Below are 22,932 nucleotides of genomic sequence, written 5' to 3'. Positions count from 1 at the left end.
ATATTTCTCCCTGAAACTTCTTGCTCTTGAGGCATCTTGGTTATTTTGTCATATTTCTTCAACAGGGTGAAATTATGGCTTGCTTCCTGTCTAAAACCTTGCAAGTGAGTTTGAGCTAAATAATGACTATGTTGTGTGGTTCTCAAAGTGAAAGAGCAAACCCAGGCAGAATGGGTAATGAAAAGCTAAGCCCCTAAGGCTTGAATTACTCTGCTATAGCTGAGTCATAACGCATTCCTGAAAAGTAGAAAGACTTCATATTCGGGACTTGACTTTCACCCTTAACATCTCTGTGTGGTCATGGATAAGTATCAATATGGGCAGACTATCCAGTGCTACTCATTTTTTATGATAAATAAAAGTCCTTACTCAGAATCCTCTTTCAAAGGCCAGCGCTGGAGCAGTGCATGGGTGTAACGGGGATTCCGTAACTTTGGGACGGATACTTCTCTTCTCTTTTCTTTTTTCTTTTCTTTTCTTTTCTTTTCTTTTCTTTTCTTTTCTTTTCTTTTCTTTTCTTTCCTTTTCCTTTTCCTCTTCTCTTTTCTTTTTTAAGATTTTATTTATTTGAGAGAGAGAGAGAGAGGGTGAGAGAGAGCACGAGAGCAGGGTGAGGGGCAGAGGGAGAAGCAGATCCCCTGCTGAGCAGGGAGTCCGATGCAGGACTCGATCCCAGCACCCCGGGACCATGACCTGAGCTGAAGGCAGACGCTTAACTGACTGAGCCACCCAGGTACCCCTGGGACAGATACTTCCAAGGCACTCCTTCCACAAAGTCCCCTTTCCCCACCAGAACAAGAGTCATTTATCTCTTTGGTTGATGTTCAGTGAGAAAATCTACTTACACTTAGCAGGTGTATCTCGTCACTCCCTCTGTTCTTTGAAGCAACAGAAGCTTGAATCAAGAAATGTTTCTGTTTGATTAACTGCTTACTTTCCTGTGAATCTGTGTGCGCAATTTAGGCAAAATACTGTGCGTGCTGAAGAGGAGAGACAAATGAGGTTGTTGCTGCTAAGTGCCTTGGTCAGAATCATGCAATGAGTTATTCCTTCCCTTCTTTCTTTATTACCCAAACAAGTCACTGTGGACCAAGATTGCTGCTGGGAATGTAGGGTTAAAAATGAATGAAATTTATTATTTCATTTATTGATGGGGTGAAATTTACTGACTATATATTTCCATGCCAGTACTCAACCACGTAGTATTTCTCCTGATTTACTAGTCTGCCCTGAGTATTAGAGGAATGAAAGAAGGCACATAAAACTTAAGGAAAATATTTAGAGCCTTAAGAAATAAAAGCTGAATGAATATTTTTTCTTCAACAGACAAAAGTGAAAAGTTAAAAAGTATTTAATTTTTGTTTTGCAAATTATTTGAAATGATTCTTAAAATGCAAAAATATGAAAGAGGCTGCATAATTTTATTCAGAAACCATAGCTCAGAAGACACTTGCAAGAAGTTCTCTCCACTTACCCATAGTCCTTCAGCCAGCTCACTAGCGCAACTCAAGGCGCCTCTGGGTCTTTGCTGTATTTATATGCATATGTATGGGTTATTTTAAAGGCATATGTACAGATCAATAATTCATAGTTGCTAAAGAATTAACAGATTTCTACTTAAGAACAAACAAAAAATCCTATTGGAGCTATTCCTAGAGTTGTCAAAGTTTGAGATTATTTTAAGAAAAGACACTAGACAAATCCATCTCCTCAGAAGACGCTCGTGTGGTTTTACCTAATAGACAAGTTTGAAGCAACTGATAGAAAACTTGTACCCATGCTGTTACGAGATCTCATATTCTTCCAAGACGGTTATTTTGGAATGTTCCATACTAAATGCTTATTTGTGAAAATGAAACCTGATGTCACTTCGAACTTGTCTGTTAGGTAAAACCACGGTAGAATCCATAACTCGGGATTGCGCAACGTGATTCGTTGCGGTTTGGGGGAGAAAATCAAGAATGTCTGTTTAAATTTACTTTTAATCTTTTCTTTCAGTACGTTCTATAAAAAGTATTTTATGGTATTTGTATTTTATTTATATATATAAACGAAATGTGTATTATCAGATACATAATATGAGCTACTAATGTTTGTACTGGTGTGAAGTGCGCAAATAAAAATGTTTAGGGCTAACTTTTCTAGATTAATAAAATGATAACAATTTTAAAGATGGTGAAATATTTTTAAGGAAATTAAGTGCTTGATAGATAAAAAGTAAGAAAACGAGATCAACAAAAATAGTCTAAAGTACTCATCCATTTAAAATGATTTTATGGCCCAGCATGGAGTTTCTGGGACTCTCTCCTGGATTTGTAAAGAGCATGTGTTCTGCAGTCACTGGGTCTAGTATTTTCTAAATGTCAGTGTGATCAGGTTTCCTGTGCTTTCATTTATTTTTCTTGATTGTTTAGTTTTGCGAGTTCTGTTGATTGCTAAGAGAAGAGTTTGAAAATCTCCGACCATGATCCTGGAATCGTGGAATTGTTTCTCCCTTTCATTTTTGCTTCGTGTGTATTTTGAGGCTCGGCTATTAGGAGCTTACACCTTCATAGTTGTGATGTCTTTTTAATAAATTGTCCTTTTATTCTTTAAGAAATGTCCCATTTGATCTCTTGCAATACTCTCTGTCTTGAAGTATATTTTCTCTGATAAGAATACATCCACTCTAGCCTTCTTATGCTTCCTGTCTTAATGGTATATCCTTTTCTGTCCATTCAGTTTCTATCCACTTACCTATCTCTGTATTTTTAAAGTAAGTCTCATAGTCAGCATATTGTTGGGTCTTCCTCTTTTATCTGCTCTTAATTGGAGTGTTTAGATCGTTAACATTTCATGTAATTATTAATGTTGAATTTTATTATTCGTTATTTGTCTTCTATTTGCCCCCTTTTGGATTTTGTCCTTCTGTTCCCCTTTTCCTTTTTTGCTTTATTTAAATAGCTCTTAGTATTTCATTTTTTCTTGATTTTTCAGCTACGTTTCTTTATATATTTTTTAATGGTTGCACTAATGATTTCAGTTTTAGAACTAGCTCTTAATCGTCTGTCTGTGGTTAGTACTGTACCAGTCATATAAAATGTAGAAACCTTGGGATCAGATAGATGTCTCCAGCCCCCAGCCCTACTGTCCTTTTGCTGCGTACATATCAACTGTACACACACACAGATACACAGTTAACCCCTGACACTGGAGTTAGGGGTACTGATTCCCCGCACCATCAGAAATTTGTGCGTAAGTGTTGACTTCCCCAAAACTTAACTACTAATAACCTGCTGTTGACTGGAAGACTTGCAGATAATGTAAACAGTTGGTTAATACATCTTGTGTGATATGTATTATATACTGTATTTTTACAGTCAGGTAGGGTGAAGAAAATGTTGTTAGGAAGGTCATAAGGAAAATCCATTTACAGTGCTGTGCAGTATTTATTGAAAAAAAAATCTGCATAGACGTGGACACACCATGTAAACCTGTGTTGTTCCGGAGTCACCGTACACACACATTGAAAACCTCACCCAGCAGTGTTGTGGCATCTGCTCTAAACAGTCATACATATTTTAAATAAGAGGTAAAAATGTAGCCTTCAAATCAGTCCTGATATTTTATCATTTCTGCTGTTCTTCCTGCATTTCTGGGGAGCCGTGTTACCCTTTGCTGTCATTTCCTCTTCAGCTTGAACTTCTTAATCTTTTTTTGTAGAGCAGGTCTTCTGGCAGTAACTCTTCTGTTTTCCATGATCAAAAATGCCTGCATTTTACTTTTGTTTCCCGAAGGATATTTTTGCTACATAATTCAGGGTTGATACTGTTTTTTTCTGCCAGTGCTTTCAAGGTGTTCCCTTTGTCTTTTGGCCTCTGTGTCTTCTTCTTTTTTTTTTTTTTTTTTTTAAAGATTTTTTATTTATTTATTCGACAGAGACAGAGACAGCCAGCGAGAGAGGGAACACAGGCAGGGGGAGTGGGAGAGGAAGAAGCAGGCTCATAGCGGAGGAGCCTGATGTGGGCTCGATCCCACAACACCGGGATCACGCCCTGAGCCGAAGGCAGAAGCTCAACTGCTGTGCCACCCAGGCGCCCCTGGCCTCTGTGTCTTCTGATGAGAAATCTGCATCATTCAAATTGTCATTCCTCTCCACATAATATGGTTTTTTTCTCTAGCCGCCTACGAGATTTTTTATTTATCTGATTTTCTCCAGTTTGATGATAATGTGTATAGATGTGTTTTTCTTTGATTTATCCTGTTTGGTGTTCATTGAACTTCTTAAATCTGTAAACTTAAGTATTTGGCTGAACTTGGAATGTTCTCAGTCATTGCATTTTTTTATGCCCCAATTCTTTTCTTCTCTTTTTTGAGACTCCAGTTATATATGTTAGACCTTTTGTTATTGTCACACAGTTTCTTGATGCTATGATCATTTTTAAAAAAGTAAAAAAGAACTTCTTCTATTGGTTAACATAGCCAGGTTCCCCGACACTTGCCTCTGCCATCTGCATTCTGCTGTTGAGTCCATTCATTGGATTAGTTTCTAATATTTTATTTTTCCTTCCTAAAACTTCCACTTATTTTAAATAACATTTGTTTCTCTGCTGAGAACTTCTTTCTATTTATTTCCTGTTCTCCTCTACCTCTAGGGAAGAATGGTTATAATGGTTAAATTGCTTTGAATTCTGATAATTCTAGTATCTGGTCCATCTTGGGGTTGGTATTTGTTGATTGTCTTTTCACTTGTTTATGGTTCTTTGTTGACTAAAAACATTTTGGATTGCATCCTGGACATTCGGAACGGCACGTTGCATGAACTCTTGGTTCTGTTAAAATCTTCTGGAGATTGTTGATGTTCTTGATTTAGCAGACAGTCACTTCCCTTTGGTTCAGGCTTCTAGTTTTCTAACTACTCTCTTCCCACCCTTCCTGTGCGTGGTAGTTCAAACCTCAGTTCGTTTCTCAGCATTTGCTTTTTGTTTGTTTTTTCCACGCTGGGTTCAGGAGTTAGTCTGAGACCCGTGTGACTGTAATAGAGAACTAGAGCATCTCCTTCTCCAGTTCTTTCCCCTCTGGGGTATCCTCATACTCAGCCTGGTCAGGGCTCCTTTCTGTCCTCCTTCCGGCCAGGAAGATGGCCGGTCTCTGTCAGAGTTTGGGCCAGCTTAGCTACTCAGCTGGGAGCAGGGCCAACCCTAAACCAGAACACGGACTCCCGCGGGTGTCCCTTCTCCTAATTCTGACTCCCCTGCATAATCTGCGTGCTTTTGTTTACTTGGCCGAGTTGCGAGGTCATTGTTTTCGGTACTTTGTTCGGAGTGTATTGCAGTGATCCTTGGGAGGCCCGGGCTCCTCAGGCTCACACTGCCCAAGGGACCCCGAAGTCTCTGTAGGATTATTTAAATGTTGGTAAAGTGAATGACGTCAGGACAGGTCCTAGATACTCCTGTGCCTTCTTTGAAACTTTAGGGGGGTAGGTGAGGAAGGTAGGGAGCTGCGAGGGACCTTGGTTGCAAGTACGTATTTGCTGACCCTGACGGCGATGTGTCTGAAACGACCGTTAGTCTGGTTCTGAGTCATTAACTCTACCAGCGCTCCCGTTTGTATCTTCGAAGCATCTGAAGACACTCCGCCACCCGTGCTTGCTGCGGTTTTTGTCTTGCACCGTGGAGGCAGATGGGATTCACCTCGTCACCGAGCGCGTGCAGCCTCTGGAAGTGGCTCTAGAGACGCTGTCCTCCGCAGAGGTCTGCGCCGGGCTCTACGACATCCTGCTGGCTCTCATCTTCCTTCACGACAGAGTGGACAGGCGGTTTGTGGAGCGGGCAAGGGCTTCTCCGACCCAGTTTTTTATAGAACTTTATTTCGGTTTATACCGTCTTCCTCTGGTTTGGGGGAAGTCTTTACCTAAAAGTACCCGCAGCTCGTATTATTGTTCTTAAGGCAGAGATGAAGCCTTAACGTTCATGTTGCTGTGGACCAGGGTTCCTCTTTGGTTCCAGGAGTTTTGTTACATTTTAGATTTTGAAGGAAGAAACGACCATTTCTTAGAAAAAGGCAGAGCTTTACACACTCCTTCTCATTCGAGTACGTGGTGCTTCTGAGAGACAGGCTCTTTTTTTTTTTTTTTTTTTTTTTTTTTATCTAAACATGAGGGAGAGAGAGAGAGAGCACAAGTTGGGGGAGGAGCACTTGAGAGAGGGAGAAGCAGACTCCCTGCTGAGCAGGGATCCTGAAGTGGGGCTCGATCCCAGAACCCCAGGATCATGGCCTGAACCAAAGGCAGATGCTTAACCGACTGAGCCACCCAGGCGCCCCAAGAGACAGCCTCTTAACACTGTGGTCAGGTTTGCTTTTAAGGGGATAAGGGTGTAGTGCCTATGTTTACTTCTGGTCTATTTCTTGACAGTATTATTGAGCTATTTCTTAATGGAATTTACATTCTGAAGTACTAAGGCCTTTGGCAGGCCTCCAAGTTTAAAAATTCCCAGTCACAAGTTAGAAACACTTGGATTTGACTCATCTCAGTGTATTTGTTTTTAACTTTTTCTATTAATGGGAGACAGATTCCAGATATCACTTTGGATTTATCGCCTCTTAAAAGTATGTCTAAGATTCATATAAATAAGAATTATTAGTGCTTCACATGGAGGAAGCACTTAGCTGGAGAAAGTACACGCACATGGTAGGAAGCTTAGATAGTGGGAGAGTGCAGATAGGGAAGAGTAAGCCCCCCACCCTGAGTCCAGCGCCTCCCCTCTCTCCAGAGGCAACCATGGTGATCATCCATCCAGAGATGGTTGGTGTGCGTATAAACCAAATGTGCCTGTGTTTATTCTCCTTTGTTTTTTCTCAGATGCAAAAATTCCATACATACTATTCTGAACCTTCCTTTAGAATATATGTATCTTGGAGTGTTTCCTATCAAAATTTGTACATACTTGATCTAATGTGTAGAATAGTTAAAATGCACTTGTCCACTGAAATGATTTCTGGTTTGGGAAAAAAACATACACTTCAATCCTGTTCTCATTTTCTTCTTCCTTCTCATTTATTTGTATTATTTTTTATAGTTTTAAATTTTGGCACTTCTTTGGTCTGTGAGGTATTTCTGGTGGTCCTTATTCCATTTTCCTCTTCTTCAGGCAGGATTTTTTAATGTCTGCTGATAAGATTTCAAGGTGAAGTGGTCTGGGTTCATGATAGAATGTAGGGGAGAAAGAATTTAGAGGAAAAAAGTAATACAATAACGTATGGGAGCAAAGGATGTAGGCTATAAAGACTTGTAACCTCATGTTTCAGGAACCCTCGGTTCTCCTGACACCTGTGGAAGCAGGAATGTGCAGCAAAGAAAAAGCCCTTCCACTGCACTTCCCTGTTCTCCAACCTCATGATGCTGAAGCAGACTTATTCAGTCTGTCATTCCATTTATCATGCCACGAGTGAGAAGACTTGCCATTATCTCTTTTTGGTGTTCAGTATTTAGTTTTTTAAAACTCCTACTTCAAAAAGTCTAGTGGCAGCCTCCTCCTGTTTTTTTTTTTTTCCAGGGACACCTAACACACAACAACGTCTGCTTATCATCTGTGTTTGTGAGTGAAGATGGGCACTGGAAGCTGGGAGGAATGGAAACCGTCTGTAAAGTTCCTCAGGCCACACCCGAGGTAAGCCAGGGGGCGGGCCCTCTGTGTCACTCAGAATTTGATAGCGTTTTGGTATGTAGTTCTTACCTAGGGATTTTCCTCCGGTGTTAGGATGATCTTAGGTGTTTTCGTCAGTGCTCACATTCACAGAACGGCAGGGGTTTATTCTTCAGGGGGCCCCAGCCTTCATTTCTCATTGTCCCCTTATTTGATAGCTGAGGAACTCGAGACTGAGAAGTACACTGGCTCGGTCAAATTTTTTATTAAATGTTCCTCCCCTCTGCTCCTCTAGTACCCTGTCCTTAATCACACCACTTATGTTTAATATTGAAATTACCTCTGTCTGTCTGTTTTCTTTACCAGTGTTTGAACTTCTCGAGGGTGTGAGAGTCTCTTGTATGTATCTTTACATCTCTACCTAGAGTGGTGCCTGACATGCATTAGGTACTCCGGAAGTGTTCACCAACAACCGTCCACATTGTCCAGAGTCACGCACTGTGTCCTAACAGCCAGAGTTAGGACCCATGCATCTTAACTCCTCCCAGGGGGCTGCTGTTGCTGCCTCTCTACCTCTTAATGGTTTTGTCTGACCACGATCTACAGATTTCCCTCCTAGGTTAATGAACCTTTCTCTTCTGTTTTGCTTCTTGCTTTCGCCATTTTGCCCGATGCCACTAGACTTGCTCCTTCTGAAGAACAGAACAAAACCAAACCAGTCCCATCATGGCAGCCCTGCTGAAGTGGCGGCACGCCGACTTACTGGCTCGGTCTTGTTTCCCCTGTTCTCCCGTGGGGCTGCCACATGTCGGCCATGTTAAATGTGCACCTGCATGGGCTCTTGCCCAGTTCAAATGCTACTTCCACCACAGAGATGCTCCTCTGATTATTTCTGCCCCAGTCAATCCCTTTCTTCTCAGAATTTACCTTACATCTAATTAGTATAACAGCACATAATTCATCCCATGACTGATGTTCCACATTCTTTGCCATGGCGTAGAAGGCCCTCCACAAGCTCTTCTCCAGCCTCCCCTCAGTTTCACAGATCACTTCTAGTTACTGAGCTGCTCTCTGGTCACCCCCGTGTTCTCGCAGGGGCGGTACTCCCGTACCCTCTTCTTCCCTTGTGTGCCATTCTGTTGCTGGGATGCCTGGCTTCCCCTGGGCTCTCTGGAGAACGGAAGATGAAGCTGAAGCCTCAGTTCTAGTCTCTCTGTGAGGGCCTCCCCTGGGTATTCCCTACCCAACAAAATTCGTCCCTCCTCCCGTGCTTCTGTGGTACTGAGCACGTCACTGAAATTCTTAGCTTACGTTCTCGGTTGTGAACACCTGGCTGGGGGCAGGGAATTTACCGTATTCCTTTTGCATTTCTCGTGCCTTAAGTGGTGTTTAGGACATAGAAGCTCTTTAATAATCTTTGAGTCAGTGAATGAATGTCCCTGTTCCGTGGTTGTCATCTCCTTAGCTTGTAAGGTCCTCAACTTTTATATCTCACGTGGCAGCGAGCCTTAAGATTGACTTGATTCAGCTAGAAGATTAATGATAGATTTGTTCTATGCTAGAAAAGCCTTCTATTTGCTAATAACTAGGCAGGATGAGGAAGACGTATTCCTAACTACTAGTGTAAGGAAGTGAGATGCAGAGGTGCCTGTGAACAGCAGAGGGCGCCCTACCCAGCTGAAGGGGGGGCACTCCCGTTTTCTCTTCTGAGCCTTGTGCTGTGCCAGGTACTGTATTCACGTTTTTTAATTAGCAAGATTTCATATGTGTGTATTTAACCTGTGGCATTGGTGTGAAGGGTTCATTGCTGCTGTTTCCATTGCTGGTTGCTTCTGTAACTTGGTGTAAGAGATCGGTTCACCAAACCCACCTATGAATTATTTTCCTTAATTTATTTCTGTCTAGTTTCTGAAGAGTATTCAGTCAGTCAGAGACCCAGCATCTGTCCCTCCTGAAGAGATGGTAAGATGATATGCTTCAGCTGTAACGAAGGCTTCTTTGTGTAACTGGGTGTGAAGCTTAAAAGAATATTGTGTCTGCCCCCTCTTTCTTGGCCAAGTTGTGGATGCCTCATAATGCCTTTGGTGGTGACAGCTTCTCAGGTTAATCTTATCACCACAGCAGGAAGCCTTTTTCTTGACAGTCCGCCTACGTTTTTGGTGGTACGGACACTATGATGCTGGTAAAGATAGAGGGTTGGTGCTTCACACCCATTTCATGGTCTTTGTATTTTGCTCGAAGCCCGAAGAGCTGGGGAAACAACACCCCAGCCCTTCTGTGCTTCCCCCAAGCCATTCATTAGCCTGTCCGTTATTAGGTAGGACTCCACGAGACACGGAAAAGTGATTATTGGCATTAGTAATCTTGTGTGACAAAGGTTCCACTACAAATTTCCCTGCTAGGTTGATGAACCTTTCTATTCTGTTTGGTTTTTTTTTTTTCTTGCCTTCACCACCAGCTGCTGGTGAAGAAGGATTGTATTTACCAGTAAATACGAAGGCATTTGCTCCCTCTAAATTTGTTTTTATAACTACTGTAAACAGTGATCCTCGAAGACGAATTTAATGTGATTTACGGGAAATAACAAACCCAACTACAAACTTGAGTATAGACCTAAGACCTGAAATAAATCCTGTTGATCCAAGTCAGAACTATGTCTATGTACTAGTGTTTTTCAGACTGATTCGTGGGTTTTAAATCAAGTTAAAGGTTCTGACAAGCATTTTGTGAAAAAAGAATCAAGTAGAAAATATCATTAAGTACTATAGGTAGTAACGCTAAGTATTGTTTTATGAAACTTTTGTTTCCATTCTGTGTATTTGCGTATATGTGTGTATATTACTGCCACTAACAGTAATAATAATAATAATAGAAATTTTTAAAATCTGGGTTGCGGTCAAAAACATTTTTGAAAGCCACAGACATATGTGCTATGTAGGCCTTTTGTTTTCTTTTTGCCCTTGTTTGATATTTTTAAATCTTCGATAAATTCCATTCACGCATAGCGGAGAAGCCTGTAAGCTAGCGAACGTTACTGTGAGGTCACCTTGGAGTATCATAAATGCAAACGTGGGAGAGTGCTTCTGAGAAAACTTAGATCTGGTGTCTAAGGCAGATTCTGCGGTTTTCATGATCTTTCCTGCTTTCAGTCTCCAGAATTCACAACCCTGCCCGAGTCACACGGACATGCCCGGGACGCCTATGCGTTTGGGACATTGGTGGAAAGTTTGCTCCCAATCTTAAGTGAACAGGGTGAGTCGGAGTTGTACTACTACATCCACAGAATAAGTAGGAAGGTCACTCACAGCCTGTTTTGTGTGGATTCAAAGGACCGCAGTCGTTGGTCACCCTAAGGAGCCCGTTGCCTACCAAATAACTTGTCTGGGGCAGATCTTAACAGCGGTGAGGAAGGAAGCTCTGACTCCGTTACTTTGCAGCGTTAAAAGCATTTTAAGTAGGAGCCACATTCAGCTCGGAGTATCCCGGGCTGGTGATACTTAGTGGTATTGGTACTTCTCGTCTAAAGCCTCTGTGCCTTATCAGTCAGCCACATAAATGAACGCTGTTACTGAGTGACGGGGAACAATCTGAAGGAAAGAGGAGGATTCACCATTTTTTAGTAATCTAAATCAAGCTTAGCATTTCTTTATTCTTTCCAAGTCCTTTTGATTTGTTTTTTCTTGATACAATGTACTCCTTACCTTTTCTTCGTTGTCCCGGAGAGCCCAGGCCACCGAGCACATGGTTTTCTTCCCTTCTGAGCTCTCCAGTGGCACGCTTGGAGCCCGCTTCACGCTGCTCCGGCCGCCCCAGGCTTTCGGGTGCCCAGCTGCTGACTGGACGGGGGTGTGAGGCCCCTTGCTGCCCGGGATCCCACTGTGCCCGAGCTTTGGGCAGCTCGGATGAAGTTTCTCACGCCAGGCGTCCGCAGCGTTCTGAACTTACAGGCATCGTTCAGCTGCTGACTCGCAATGGCCTCGGCCTAAAAATACTTGGGAATTACACCCTTAAGGCCTTGAGGCCTCCCTTGTGGGGAATGAACTTACTACCCCACTGTGTCTGGACTGGTGGCAATTACCTGCCGTTCTTGGGAGACTAGAAAATACAGTCATTCCGATAACTTTTCGTGTTCTGTGGACGAGGAACCCTGGTGGGAAAGGCCCGCGCACTTGCCACCTAGTCGGGCTGGCTGTGTTGGCAGATCAGTTGTCCACACCTGCTGGGGAGTCTGGCTTCAGGTGAGCAGGAAGCTGTTTAGCAACAGCCAGGGCTTTGTTTGTTTGGGCTTTTACAGGTTGGTTTTTGCTCTCGTCAGTCTCCAGCTATAGAGGTCCTGGAAGGAGGGAGAAGGCATTGGAAACTAACTGTAGCTCTGGATTTCAGTTTCAGCGGACGTTCTCTCCAGCTTTCAGCAGACCTTGCACTCAGCCTTGCTGAACCCCCTTCCAAAATGCCGGCCAGCGCTCTGCACCTTACTGTCCCATGACTTCTTCAGGTGAGGCCGTCTGGCGGGCTCGGCTGGCTGTGCGCCCCGCTGCCGGCCTGCTCTCGGACACGGCGTTCTGGCCGTGGGATTTGGGGGCCCCAGTCCTGCGGTCCCCTCTGTGGTTGCCGTTCATGGTCAGGAGAGGCTAACTCACGGCCACATGGGAAAATAGAGGGAGAAATTGGATTGCCTCTTGGGCTCTGATTTATCACAAGAAGTTCGGGAAATCTTTAACTGTGGTGAAGGCTTGAGTCTAGAAGTTATAGCCAGTCCCCTTAGGACTTGGGATGGTGAAGAGGCGAGGCTGTGTCCAGCAGTTTGCAGTTGGCAGGGAAATGAGAAACTCTCGATTGCCATCATGTTGTTGCTAAGAATTTGTTATTTTTGAAATTTTTTCTTGTTGCGGGGGAAGGGAGCTCATTTTTCTTCAGGCAGAAGATTGGCTTCTTGGTTTAGTAATACGTGATGGAAGAAGAGCACAGAGGTCGATTTAAAGGGAGGGCACGGTAGAATGGTAATACTGTCGCTGGATTCAGATGTTTTTGAACCTCTCTTCAAGGTCAGTTTTAATTATGTATCCTCCTTTTCATTTCCACGGCCCAATGGTTAATTTCACAGTCGCAACTTTTATTAGCGAAATTGATCTTATGTCCATTTTGAAACTAAAGAGCCTCACGTGTTTGCGGTTGGAGAGCCCGAGAAAAACCAGAGCGGAAGGAAAGCTAACGTTATCTTTGGAGGGGGTGAATTACCTCTAGGGTAGGAATAGGGGCCATATTATTAAACAGGGCAGAGGGGTAGTTTCACTGTTGGTTAATAGGATTTTGTCATTTACATTTCAAAGAAACTGTTCAAAACCTTTCCCATTATAAGAGTCTTTTTAACCAAGGGCATTTCTGTGTCCTTTTGGATAATTCATACCAATATTTTATTTACCTTGATATAAGATTTCTACAAAGAACAGTCCTTTACAGCAAGTAGATCATCTTGCTGTGTGATAAGAGTTCTTTAGTAAGAATTGTATTTTAAGCAGAGATGGGAGAGAAAGCCAAAACCCATACCAGCTTGGTCTTCCTGAAATCTGATGGTTACGTGTGAGCCAACTTGATGAGACTTCATTTCACCACATCCTCTTGCAACAAAAGCTCAGATGACTCTAATTGCTCAGACCACCGGGTTTGTGGGTGTTTGTTTGCACACCATGTGCGTTGAAGCGCGTATCCTCTTCACAGATCTCTTTGTTGTTCTTAAAATGCTGGGTTCTCCCCGGCTGGTTCATGGCATTATTTGTCTCATGAGCTGTTTAGTTCTAATAGTCTTCTAAGTGGCACGGGAGAATGTTTGCTTGAATATTAGCATAGTGTGGTCTGTGGTTATGGCTTCAATATTTAACATGCCTTCTCTAATCTGTTGTCCTGCATATTTTTTTTTCTCTTTGGCATTTAGGAATGATTTTCTAGAAGTTGTGAATTTCTTGAAAAGTTTAACATTGAAGAGTGAAGAGGAAAAAACTGAATTTTTCAAGTAAGTTCAGAGAGTGAAGGGCTTAAAACTCAATAACTTGGATTAAGTCCGTGTAATCACTTCAGGTGTCCTAGAGAGATGAGTCAGACGTTTACTTTCTCGGACCAGGCTTATTAGATATTTCCTATGTATTGGCTTTCTGCTAGGCCCTGGGATGGACGGATGGTTTTGGTGGGGGAAACATACAGACTGGTAGTCCTTAAACGGTGGTAGAGTTTGCAGGGGGCGTCCTGAGACCCCAGAGAGAGGGAGGCGGTGGTTAGAGAGGAGGCGTTCTGGGCAGCGTGAACGAATGCGCAGAGGCAGGGCGTACTACGTGTGGAGCGTGACCCAAGGCAGGGGTGGGTGAGAGGTGGCCACCCTCGGGTGGGGCAGTGAGGACCGGTGACCCTGTTGGTAAGCAGTGGCCTTCAGGCATCGAAGCCGTGGAAGCGGGCTGTGAAACGGCGGAATCCCGCGAGGCGGATCGAGGGCACGGATTGCTTTCTTACGGGAGTTGGCTGGGTTGGCAGACCGTGGCAGGCTTCGGTGAGAAGGACTTCCGGCGTCACATTGGCCAGCCCTGAGTGATGGTCCCCGAGAGCATTAGAGCATTCTGGAGGAGAGGCCTCAGCGCGCTGGGAACGTGAGGAGCGTGGGGTCAGGGTGTCCCTGCCCAGTGCGTGGGGCGCTGCGGGTGGCGATGTGCCTGGGCATTTGGCCAGAGGGCTGTGAGGCCCCGGGGAGACGGCGGCGGCCGGGGAGCCAGCGGTGAGGATTAGGGTGCGCAGCCGTTTCCCAGAGAAAGCGGAGGCGTGGAGAAGACGAGCGTGCACGTTGTAACCCTGGGGCAGCCGCCCGACCGTGTGGGACTAAGCAGCGATGGGGACGGGAGGTTCGGAGAACGCCCGGAAGCCTGGTGTTCCCGGCAGAGGCACGTTCGGAAAGGTCGGGGTCTCCCAGTTCACTGGGGAGTCAGGGGAGCACCGGCGGCCCCGTCCGAGGAGGAGCGGAGGGCGCCAGGCCGCAGGGAGCTCAGACGTAGACGCCGGGTAAAACCTCCTGAGAAGTTAGAGCAGACTAGCCGGAGAGGAGTGGAGACGGGAAGGACGTGTGTAGGACGGAGGAGCTGTGAGCAGGTGCGGAGGCTGAGGGCGCAGGGCTCGGGGGAGAGAGCGGGGTGCCGTCGCGGCTGCGGGGTGACAGCGGCTGGGGGCCGTCGGAAGTACGCGGAGGCGCTCGTGTCCCCGGGACCTGGGGAGGAGGCGGGAGTGGATCCCGACGTAGACCTGTTGGTTCACGGTGGCCTGTTTCCCGAGGCAGGCTCACGGTGGATGCCTGCGTCGTCGGCTTTTTTTTGTTGTTGTTGTTAAGATTTACTTATTTGGGAGAGAGAGCAGGGGTTGGGGCAGAGGGAGAGAGAATCCCAAGCAGACACCCCGTGAGCGCAGAGTCTCAAACGGGAACAGTCTCACGACCCTGAGATCATGACTTGAGCCGAAATCAAGAGTCAGCTGCTTATGCAGCCGAGCCAGCCAGGGGTCCCAGATACCTGTGTGTTCCTGACGGAGTGCGCGTACATGTGTTCCTTAAGGAAGTTTCTAACAAAAGCCTGTATTTTTGTTTATTGTGGAAGCTCTAGATAATCTAATATCCGACATTTTTAAATTTGAAGAAAGTCTTTTTAATTGACTAGGAAGCTTCTGGCTTATTTGGGAAAAGGACCTTGGTGCTGGAAATAAGGGGCAGTGTGTTGGAACCTTCCATAGCTCGGATCCGAGCTTGTCTGTGCTGGCAGCCTTGTCTCACACCCTCGGCATTGTTCCTAAAAGCCTTGGAACCCCCAGCCCGCCTTCCCGGGCCACAGGTCACAGTGCCTCAGTGTGACGGAAGTCGGGGAGGGCGGTGTGTGCTCGGATACTGTGTCCCGCACAGGTTCCCAGGCTCTCCTTGTTTGCCCTCAGGTTCCTGCTGGACAGAGTCAGCTGCTTGTCAGAGGAGTTAATAGCCTCACGGTTGGTGCCTCTGCTGCTTAATCAGTTGGTGTTTGCAGAGCCGGTAGCGGTTAAGAGTTTTCTTCCTCATCTGCTCGGCCCCAAAAAAGGTGAATTTTGTTCAAAGGATTATTGGTCGGTAAGGAGTTTGGGCATTATTAGTCCTTATCTGAGCCGAGTGCGATGACTGCTGGTGTAGTGAGCTATGTCTCTTAACAATGACTGGCCCCTGAGGGGATCATTTTGACTCAAACCTGGGTACCAGAGCCCACTGGGTAAATAAGAGCATCTCCTGGAGAGTCAGATGTACTGTGGAAGGTAGCGTATTGGAAAAAATCCTCACGCACACACGCACACCCGCACGCACGTGCACAGGAATAGAATAGGACACGCACGTGGAGCTCTAGGGTAAGGCACCCATCCTCACGGGACTTCTGCACATGCAGTTAGGCCTGTGCCTTCTGAGCAACCCATTTATTTTGTATTTTGAGTGGAAAGGTTGAAAAACATGGAGATCGCTCTCCTACTTGGAACTTCCGTTTTTTCTGCATGTAAAATGAGGTTATTATTGTGATACTGTAACTTCATGAGCCCTGCAGATGGTAACACATCGGGTTAGACGATATAGCATTAACATAGTTCTGTAGAATTGCATGTCTGGTGGAATTCAGCTTTCAGAATTTATTTTCTTAAAAGATCTCCATCCAGCACAGCAGCATTATAGTAACGCTTCTACACCATAGAGTCTCCTTATATCCTTCTTTCCCTGAGCTTTGTCTTCATAGCTCTGTCATTCTCTTATTCAGTAGATCGTAGAGTGGGGTGTGCCTCTGAATCATCTGGGGGAGCTTTTTACAAATGTGCCTGTTTCCACGGGTCGTGGGCCAGAGCCAGGGCAGGACTATATCGATACATCTGTTAAAGTCCCCAAATGATTATGGGGGGCGTCTCTCATAACCACTGCCATAACTAGCCGGTAGGGAGGACCAGCCAGCATCAAGTCCCATTGTGACATTGAACACCTCCTGGTTTTGCAGATAAAAACCACTTTCTGGTTTTTGAAGCAGCCGTATTGATCTGATCTAGTATATGAAATCCCTCGTTGATTAAACAGAAACGTGTACAAAGTTACTGATTCAGGAGTCTATTAAAATATGAGCTTTCTTTGTTGCTGACGAAGTCTGATAGAGAATCTAAAATATGTTTCTGTGAGGTAGAATGTATTTAAGATAATTGAGCCTTGAGTAATTCGGGTCAACCCAAAAGGTTTCCTTTGAGTGGGGCATAAGGATTTAGAAGAGTCCTTGGAATGCATGTCCAGTCCTGGGCTCGGTGTGTAAATTATCCTCTGTGCTCCTTTCACGGAAATGACGGTTTGCCTTTTCACCCGTAACTGCCTCGGATCCGGGGGGTAGACAGTGCCCGGGGAGACGCCCCTTGTCTGCTGTCGCCGGCGCTGTTCCAGTCGCGGGTGATCCCTGTGCTGCTCCAGCTGTTCGAGGTGCACGAGGAGCACGTGCGGATGGTGCTGCTGTCGCACCTGGAGGCCTACGTGGGGCACTTCACTCAGGAGCAGCTGAAGAAGATCATCTTGCCGCAGGTCAGGGGGGTCGGCGAGGAGGGCTGGGCGGGCGGGCGCGGCTGATGCGGGGGTCTGGCGCATGAAGAGCCTCGCTTCGGAGGCTCTGAGGCAGCAGCTGGGTGTCGAAGCTACTGGAATACAAAGGGCTGAAGTCCAGGTTGCATGCCCGTTCCACTCACACAAACACGTCAGCTACACTAACATCGTTTGGTCTTAGCCTGCGAAAACCAATTCTGTTCGCTAATTCTTTGGGGAAAAGGAGCAGGACTCCTTTGTGGATGCTTTGTGACGGAAACTGTAAGTGTCCCTAATTAAATATCGTAAAGTAATTCAGTTGTAACTGAGAGGAGCGTGAGAGGATTCCGACCCGTGCTTTCCAGCCTGCGTGTCAGCCGCTGGGGAACCTCGTAACGACTCACCTGCTCGGGGGCTCCGGGTCTGTACTGGTTTGCTGGGACTCCTAGAACAAATGACCACAAACTGCCTGGCTTCAAACAATAGAAGTCTATTCTCTCCGGGTTCTGGAGGCCCGAAGTCTGAAATCACGGTGTCAGCGGGCCCATGCTTCCTCCGAAAGCTCTAGGGGAGAAGCCTTCCTTGCCTTCTTCCCCACTTTCTGGTAGCTCCTTCCGTCCTTGATGGGTCTTGGCTTGTTACTGTGGGTCATGCCAGTCTGCCTCTGTTGTCACGTGGCCTTTTTCCCTCTGAGTCTTCACTTAGCTTTTCTAAAAGACACAAGTCATTGGATTTAGGACCCACTCTAACCCAGTACAACCTCACGTTAAGGTCACATTTTGGGTAGACGTGAATATTTAGGAGACAGTATTCAACTCAGTACGAGGTTTTAAAAGATTTTGTCAGCCATGTAGTATCTTTCAAATAATTTGTTTTCCTATGAGATTAATTTATTTGCAAATTATTCCTAAGGCCTGGTTTTATGCCAGGTCTTGTGCTTAGGTCCAGGGGCCATAGAGATACAAAACACCTTGCTTTCAGGGAGCTGTTGCTGTGTCACAGACCCTCCCCCCAAAACTTAGTGCCTTAAATCAAGTCATTTTTGTCTTACAATTCTTTGGATTGGCAGGCTCATTTTGGGGATTCTTTTGTTGCTCGTGATGTCAGCTGATGAGCAGTCCCCTGGCACCTCGGAGGGGATGGCTGAAAGGCTGGGCTTAGCTGGGCTTCCCTGTCCATGTAGTCTTGGGATGTGTCAGGGCCTCTGTCCCCCTTTGTCACATCTGTAACAGCATAGATGGGCTTCTTACATGGCCACCCAGGGCTTCCGGAGGCACCAGAGCAGCCTTCCTGAGGCACAGGTTAGGAATGGATGGTGTCACTTCTGTTCCAGTCTCCTGGTCCAGTGAGTCGTGCAGGTCAGCCCAGGTTCATTAGGTGTTGGTTTACACAAGCACATGGATACTGGGGGACCACAGAGGGGAGGGGCTGGCTTTAGGGCCATGTGACCACAACATAGCACGTTATGTTCCCATGTGCAGCAGTCACTGACCCTGATGTAGGTGTGTCTGAAAATGTCGAAGAGAGATGGAGCACTCTCCCTCTGAAATCGAGTTCTCGTAGGTCTCCGAATTGGCACTGAGCTGAGCTCAAAGAATGAGTCAGTATTCGCTGTGTGAAAGACAACAAAGGCTTTCCTCTATAGGGGAATAACTTGGCCAGTTTTTTTAAAAAATTTTTATTATTTGTGAGAGAGAGAGTGCGGGCACAAGTGGGGAGGGGCAGGGAGAAAGAATCCGAAGCAAACTCCGCACTGAACGTGGAACCTGATGTGGGGCTCGATCCCACAACTGCAAGATCATGACCTGAGCCGAAGCCAAGAGTCAGGTGCTCGACTGGCTGAGCCACCAGGTGCCCCGCTTGGCCAATATTTATGTGCTAGAAAGTTCACTTTGTTAACAGTGTGGAAGATGGACTGTAGAAAGGGAGATGAGGTGGGAAGCTATTGGAATAGTCCAGCTAAGAGAAGGCAAAGTCTGGGGAAGATGTGGGGGCGGTAGTTATGGGAGAGGGACAGATAAAGGGTAGAAGGGTAGGCACTCAGCTTCTCATGAGGGAGGCGAGGTTTGAGGATGACCTTGGGTTTGTGGTTTGGGTGGTTTATTTTATTATTACCTTCATGGTTGGAATTCTGATCATTTGCAAAAGAAACACTTTAGTTTATTTGTACAGCTTTGTTTTGAGAAAGTGCCTGATTTGTTAGCATTGGACCTGATAATTATCTTATCGAGTCTTGTTGGAAATCCTGATCTTAAATAAATGAGGAAACTAGACCAGAAAAATTAAATGATGGGTCAAGTCATAATGAGAATTCCTAGAGGAGCCGGGGCCAGAATCCAGGACTCCTGGTACCCATGACACCGAGCCGCCGTCACTGGAGGAGGTCAGTTACCCCGGCCGTGTATCTGGCTGGTGCAGGTGCTTTGCACACCGTCTTCCTCACGCATGTCTTTGCCGGTTCAGAGCAAAGCTGTTCCTGAGACCTGCATGTGACTGTCTTAGTTTAGTTTTTTTTTTGTTGCAAGTAACTGAAACCCATTTAAATGAGCCTAAAGCAAAAAAGAGACTTTAATAAAAGGATGTCTGGCCGCCTTACATGGAAATCCAGTGCAGCTGGGACTCAGCCATATCTTCATTCCTTTCCTTTCTCTTTTTATCTGTCCCACTCCTGACGTTCCGAAGACCAGCTTGCATTGTGTGATGTGCATATGGCCAGACATGGTTGCTCCCGTAGCTTCCAAGTTTATTGTCCTCATTTCAGCAAGCCACAGAGGTAACCAGTTTCTCCACATTCCAGTTAATGCTGGAACGAGATCGTAGTTGGCTCAGTTTGGGGCAGGTGTTAGGTGCGTTAGATATAAAGACAGTTTTCCAAGCCCTGTCCTTTTGCGTGTGTAAAGCTGGGAAGAGGGGCGGAGGCTGGGAACATAAGAGGGGCGTAGGTGAGTGGTTCTCAGTGCTCAGTAGAACACTGCCCGACTCGGCGGTGCTGATGGTCCTGCAGTGACGTGCGTACAGATAAGGAGAATGAACACGTAAACGGTTTTTTAGTTGAGATATAATTTACATATAACCTATTGTCACGTGTACCACATGATTGAGTATTTGTATATCTTGTGCAGTGATCACCACAGTAAGACTTGTTAGCACCTGTCACCGTACATAGTTTCCTAAATTCTTTTTTCTTTGCTGAGAACTTTTAAGAATTTATGTTCTTAGCAACTTTATGCAGTCCAGTGATATTAGTGATAGCCACTATGCTATATATTACATCCCCATGACTTTTTTTTGAGATTTTTTTTAGTTACTTGAGAAAGAGCGAGTGAGCAAGCACGGGGAGGGGCAGAGGAAGAGAGAAACTTTCGCAGACTCTGCTGAGCATGGAGCCCGATGGGCTCGATCCCAGGACCCTGAGATCGCGACCTGAGCCGAAGGCAGACGCTTAACCAACTGAGCCACCCAGGCGTCCCTGTTTTGTTTTTTAGATTCCACTCATGAGTGAAATTGTATGGTATTTGGCTTTCTTAGTCTGACTTATTTCACTTGGCATAATCCCCTCTGGGTCCATCCGTGTTGTCTCAGATGGCGTGGTCTCATCTTTTGTTAGGGCTGAGTAGTATTTATATGAGCTGCAGCTTTCTCACCAGTTGAGTCTTGATGGACACTTAGGTTGTTCCATGTCTTGGCTATTGTAAATAACGTTGCAGTAAGCATGGGTGTGCATATATCTTTTCCAGTTAGTCTTTGGTATTATTTCGTCTTTGAATGTTTGGTGTAATTCACTGGTGAAACTGTCTGGTCCTGGACTTTTGTTTGTTGGGAGTTTGGGGATTATTTCGTCTCCTTACTAATAATCAGCCTGTTGAGATTTTCTGTTCCTTCATGATTCAGTCTTGGTAGGTTTGTATGTTTCTAGGAATTTATCCATTTCTTCTAGTTTGTCTAATTTGCTGGCATGTAATTATTCATAGTAGTCTCTTATGATCCTTTGTATTTCTGTGCTATCAATTGTAACATCTCTTTCATTTCTGATTTTGTGACCTCCTTTTTTCTTGATGTGTCTTAAGATTTGTCAGTTTTATCTTTTCAAAGAACCAGCTCTTAGTTTTGAATTTTTTCTGTTGTCTTTTTAGTTTCTATTTCATTTATTTTTTTCATGTATTCTTTTTTCTAGTTCTTTGAGGTATAAAGTTAATGTTTGAGATTTTTTTTGTTTCTTGAGGTAGGCATTTATCACAGTGAATTCCCCTCTTAGAACTACTTTTGCTGCATCCCATAAATTTTGGTATGTTCACAGGGTTTTTTGTTTTCTCCTTTGATTTCTTCTTTGACCCATGAGTTGTTCAAGTAGCATGTTTAATCTGTATGTATTTGTGAATTTCCCAGTTTTCTTCTTGTAATTTCTGGTTTTATACCATCGTGGTTGGAAAAGATACTTGATATGGTTTCAGTCTTCTAAATTTATTGAGACTCGTTCTGTGGCCTAACATGTGATCTATCCTGGAAAATGTCCCGTGTGCTCCTGAAAAGAATGTGTATTCTGCTCTTTTTGGAGGGAGTGTTCTGTATGTCTTTTGGGTCCGTCTGGTCTAGTGTGTCATTCAAAGCCACTGTTTGCTTGTTGATTTTATGTCTGATTATCCATTGATGTAGGTGGGGTGTTCAGGTCACTTACAGTTACTGTTACTGTCCGTTTCTCTGTGTCTGTTAATACTTGCTCTGTGTATTTAGGCGCTCCTGTGGTGGGTGTATAGATATCTATAATTGTTACATCCTCTTACCATTAGGTAGTGCCCTTCTTTGTCTCCTGCTGCAGTCTTTGTTTTAAAGTCTATTTTGTCTGATATAAAGCATTGCTACCTCAGCTTTTTTTCCACTTCCATTTGCACGGAATATCTTTTTTCAGTCCCTTCCCTTTCAGTCTGTGTGTGTCTCGAGGTCTGAGTGAGTCTCTTGTAGGCAGCATATTGAGGGGTCCTGTTTTTATCTGTTCAGTCACCCTGCACCTTTTGATTGGAACAGTTAGTCCATTCACATGTAAAGTAATTATTGATAGATATGTACTCACTGCCATTTTGAAAACTGTTTTCTGGTTGTTTTTATAGTTCTGCCCTGTTCTTTGTTCTCTTGCTCTCTTCTGTTGTGGTTTGGTCGTTTTCTAGTGTTGTGCTTGGATTCGTTTCCCTTTTACTTTTTCTGCATCTATTACAGGTCTTCGATTTGTGGCTACCAGTAGGTTCATATATAAAATCTTACATGTACCACAGTCTATATTAAGTTAGTGGTCACTTCAGTGCTTTCTTTAGAACGTGTTTGAACTTAATTTTTACTCCCCCCTCAACTTTTCATGTATACAAGGTCACATAGCGAAAAGCAGATTAATCACTTTTAGAGCCAATACAGAGGTTAAAACACAAAAGAAGTAAAATCAACTATGATCCCCAAAAAGTCAGTCAAGGAACACACAAAACAAGATGTAAAATATGTGAAATTTTTTCCTTTCATAATTTTACTGTGGATTATGTCCTTGTCTTTCGTCTCAAAGAATTCCTTTTAGTGTTTCTTATAGGGCCAGTTTAGTAGTGATGAAACCCTTTAACTTTTGTCTGGGAAACTCTCTCCCCTACTATTCTGAAAGATAACCTTGGTGGGTAGAGTATTCTTGGTTGCAGTTTTTGTCCTTTCAGGATTTTATATATCATGCCGCTTCCCCTGGCCTGCAGAGTT

The 22,932-nt window shown here is 44.7% G+C and overlaps 1 protein-coding gene across 4 annotated transcripts in view; it reads left to right on the top strand.

Annotated features, from left to right (window-relative positions):
* Positions 1–22,932, top strand: part of SCYL3 (SCY1 like pseudokinase 3) — a 39,123-nt gene that overhangs the window by 9,194 nt on the left and 6,997 nt on the right. For 3 of the 4 annotated variants that reach the window (XM_040636198.1, XM_008695930.2, XM_040636196.1), the window contains exons 3-10: positions 5,601–5,786; positions 7,536–7,649; positions 9,531–9,587; positions 10,775–10,877; positions 12,009–12,120; positions 13,558–13,635; positions 15,579–15,718; positions 17,024–17,208. In XM_040636198.1, coding sequence (XP_040492132.1) covers positions 5,601–5,786; positions 7,536–7,649; positions 9,531–9,587; positions 10,775–10,877; positions 12,009–12,120; positions 13,558–13,635; positions 15,579–15,718; positions 17,024–17,208 — 975 coding nt within the window. The remainder of the gene's footprint in view (positions 1–5,600; positions 5,787–7,535; positions 7,650–9,530; positions 9,588–10,774; positions 10,878–12,008; positions 12,121–13,557; positions 13,636–15,578; positions 15,719–17,023; positions 17,209–22,932) is intronic. The other variant, XM_040636197.1, reaches the window with a different exon arrangement.

This window comes from Ursus maritimus, unplaced genomic scaffold, assembly GCF_017311325.1.
Source record: "Ursus maritimus isolate PB19 unplaced genomic scaffold, ASM1731132v1 scaffold_2, whole genome shotgun sequence".
NCBI classification, from domain to species: Eukaryota; Metazoa; Chordata; class Mammalia; order Carnivora; family Ursidae; genus Ursus; species Ursus maritimus.
Note: the sequence above shows the minus strand (reverse complement) of the source record. Positions and strands in the feature narration are given on the sequence as shown.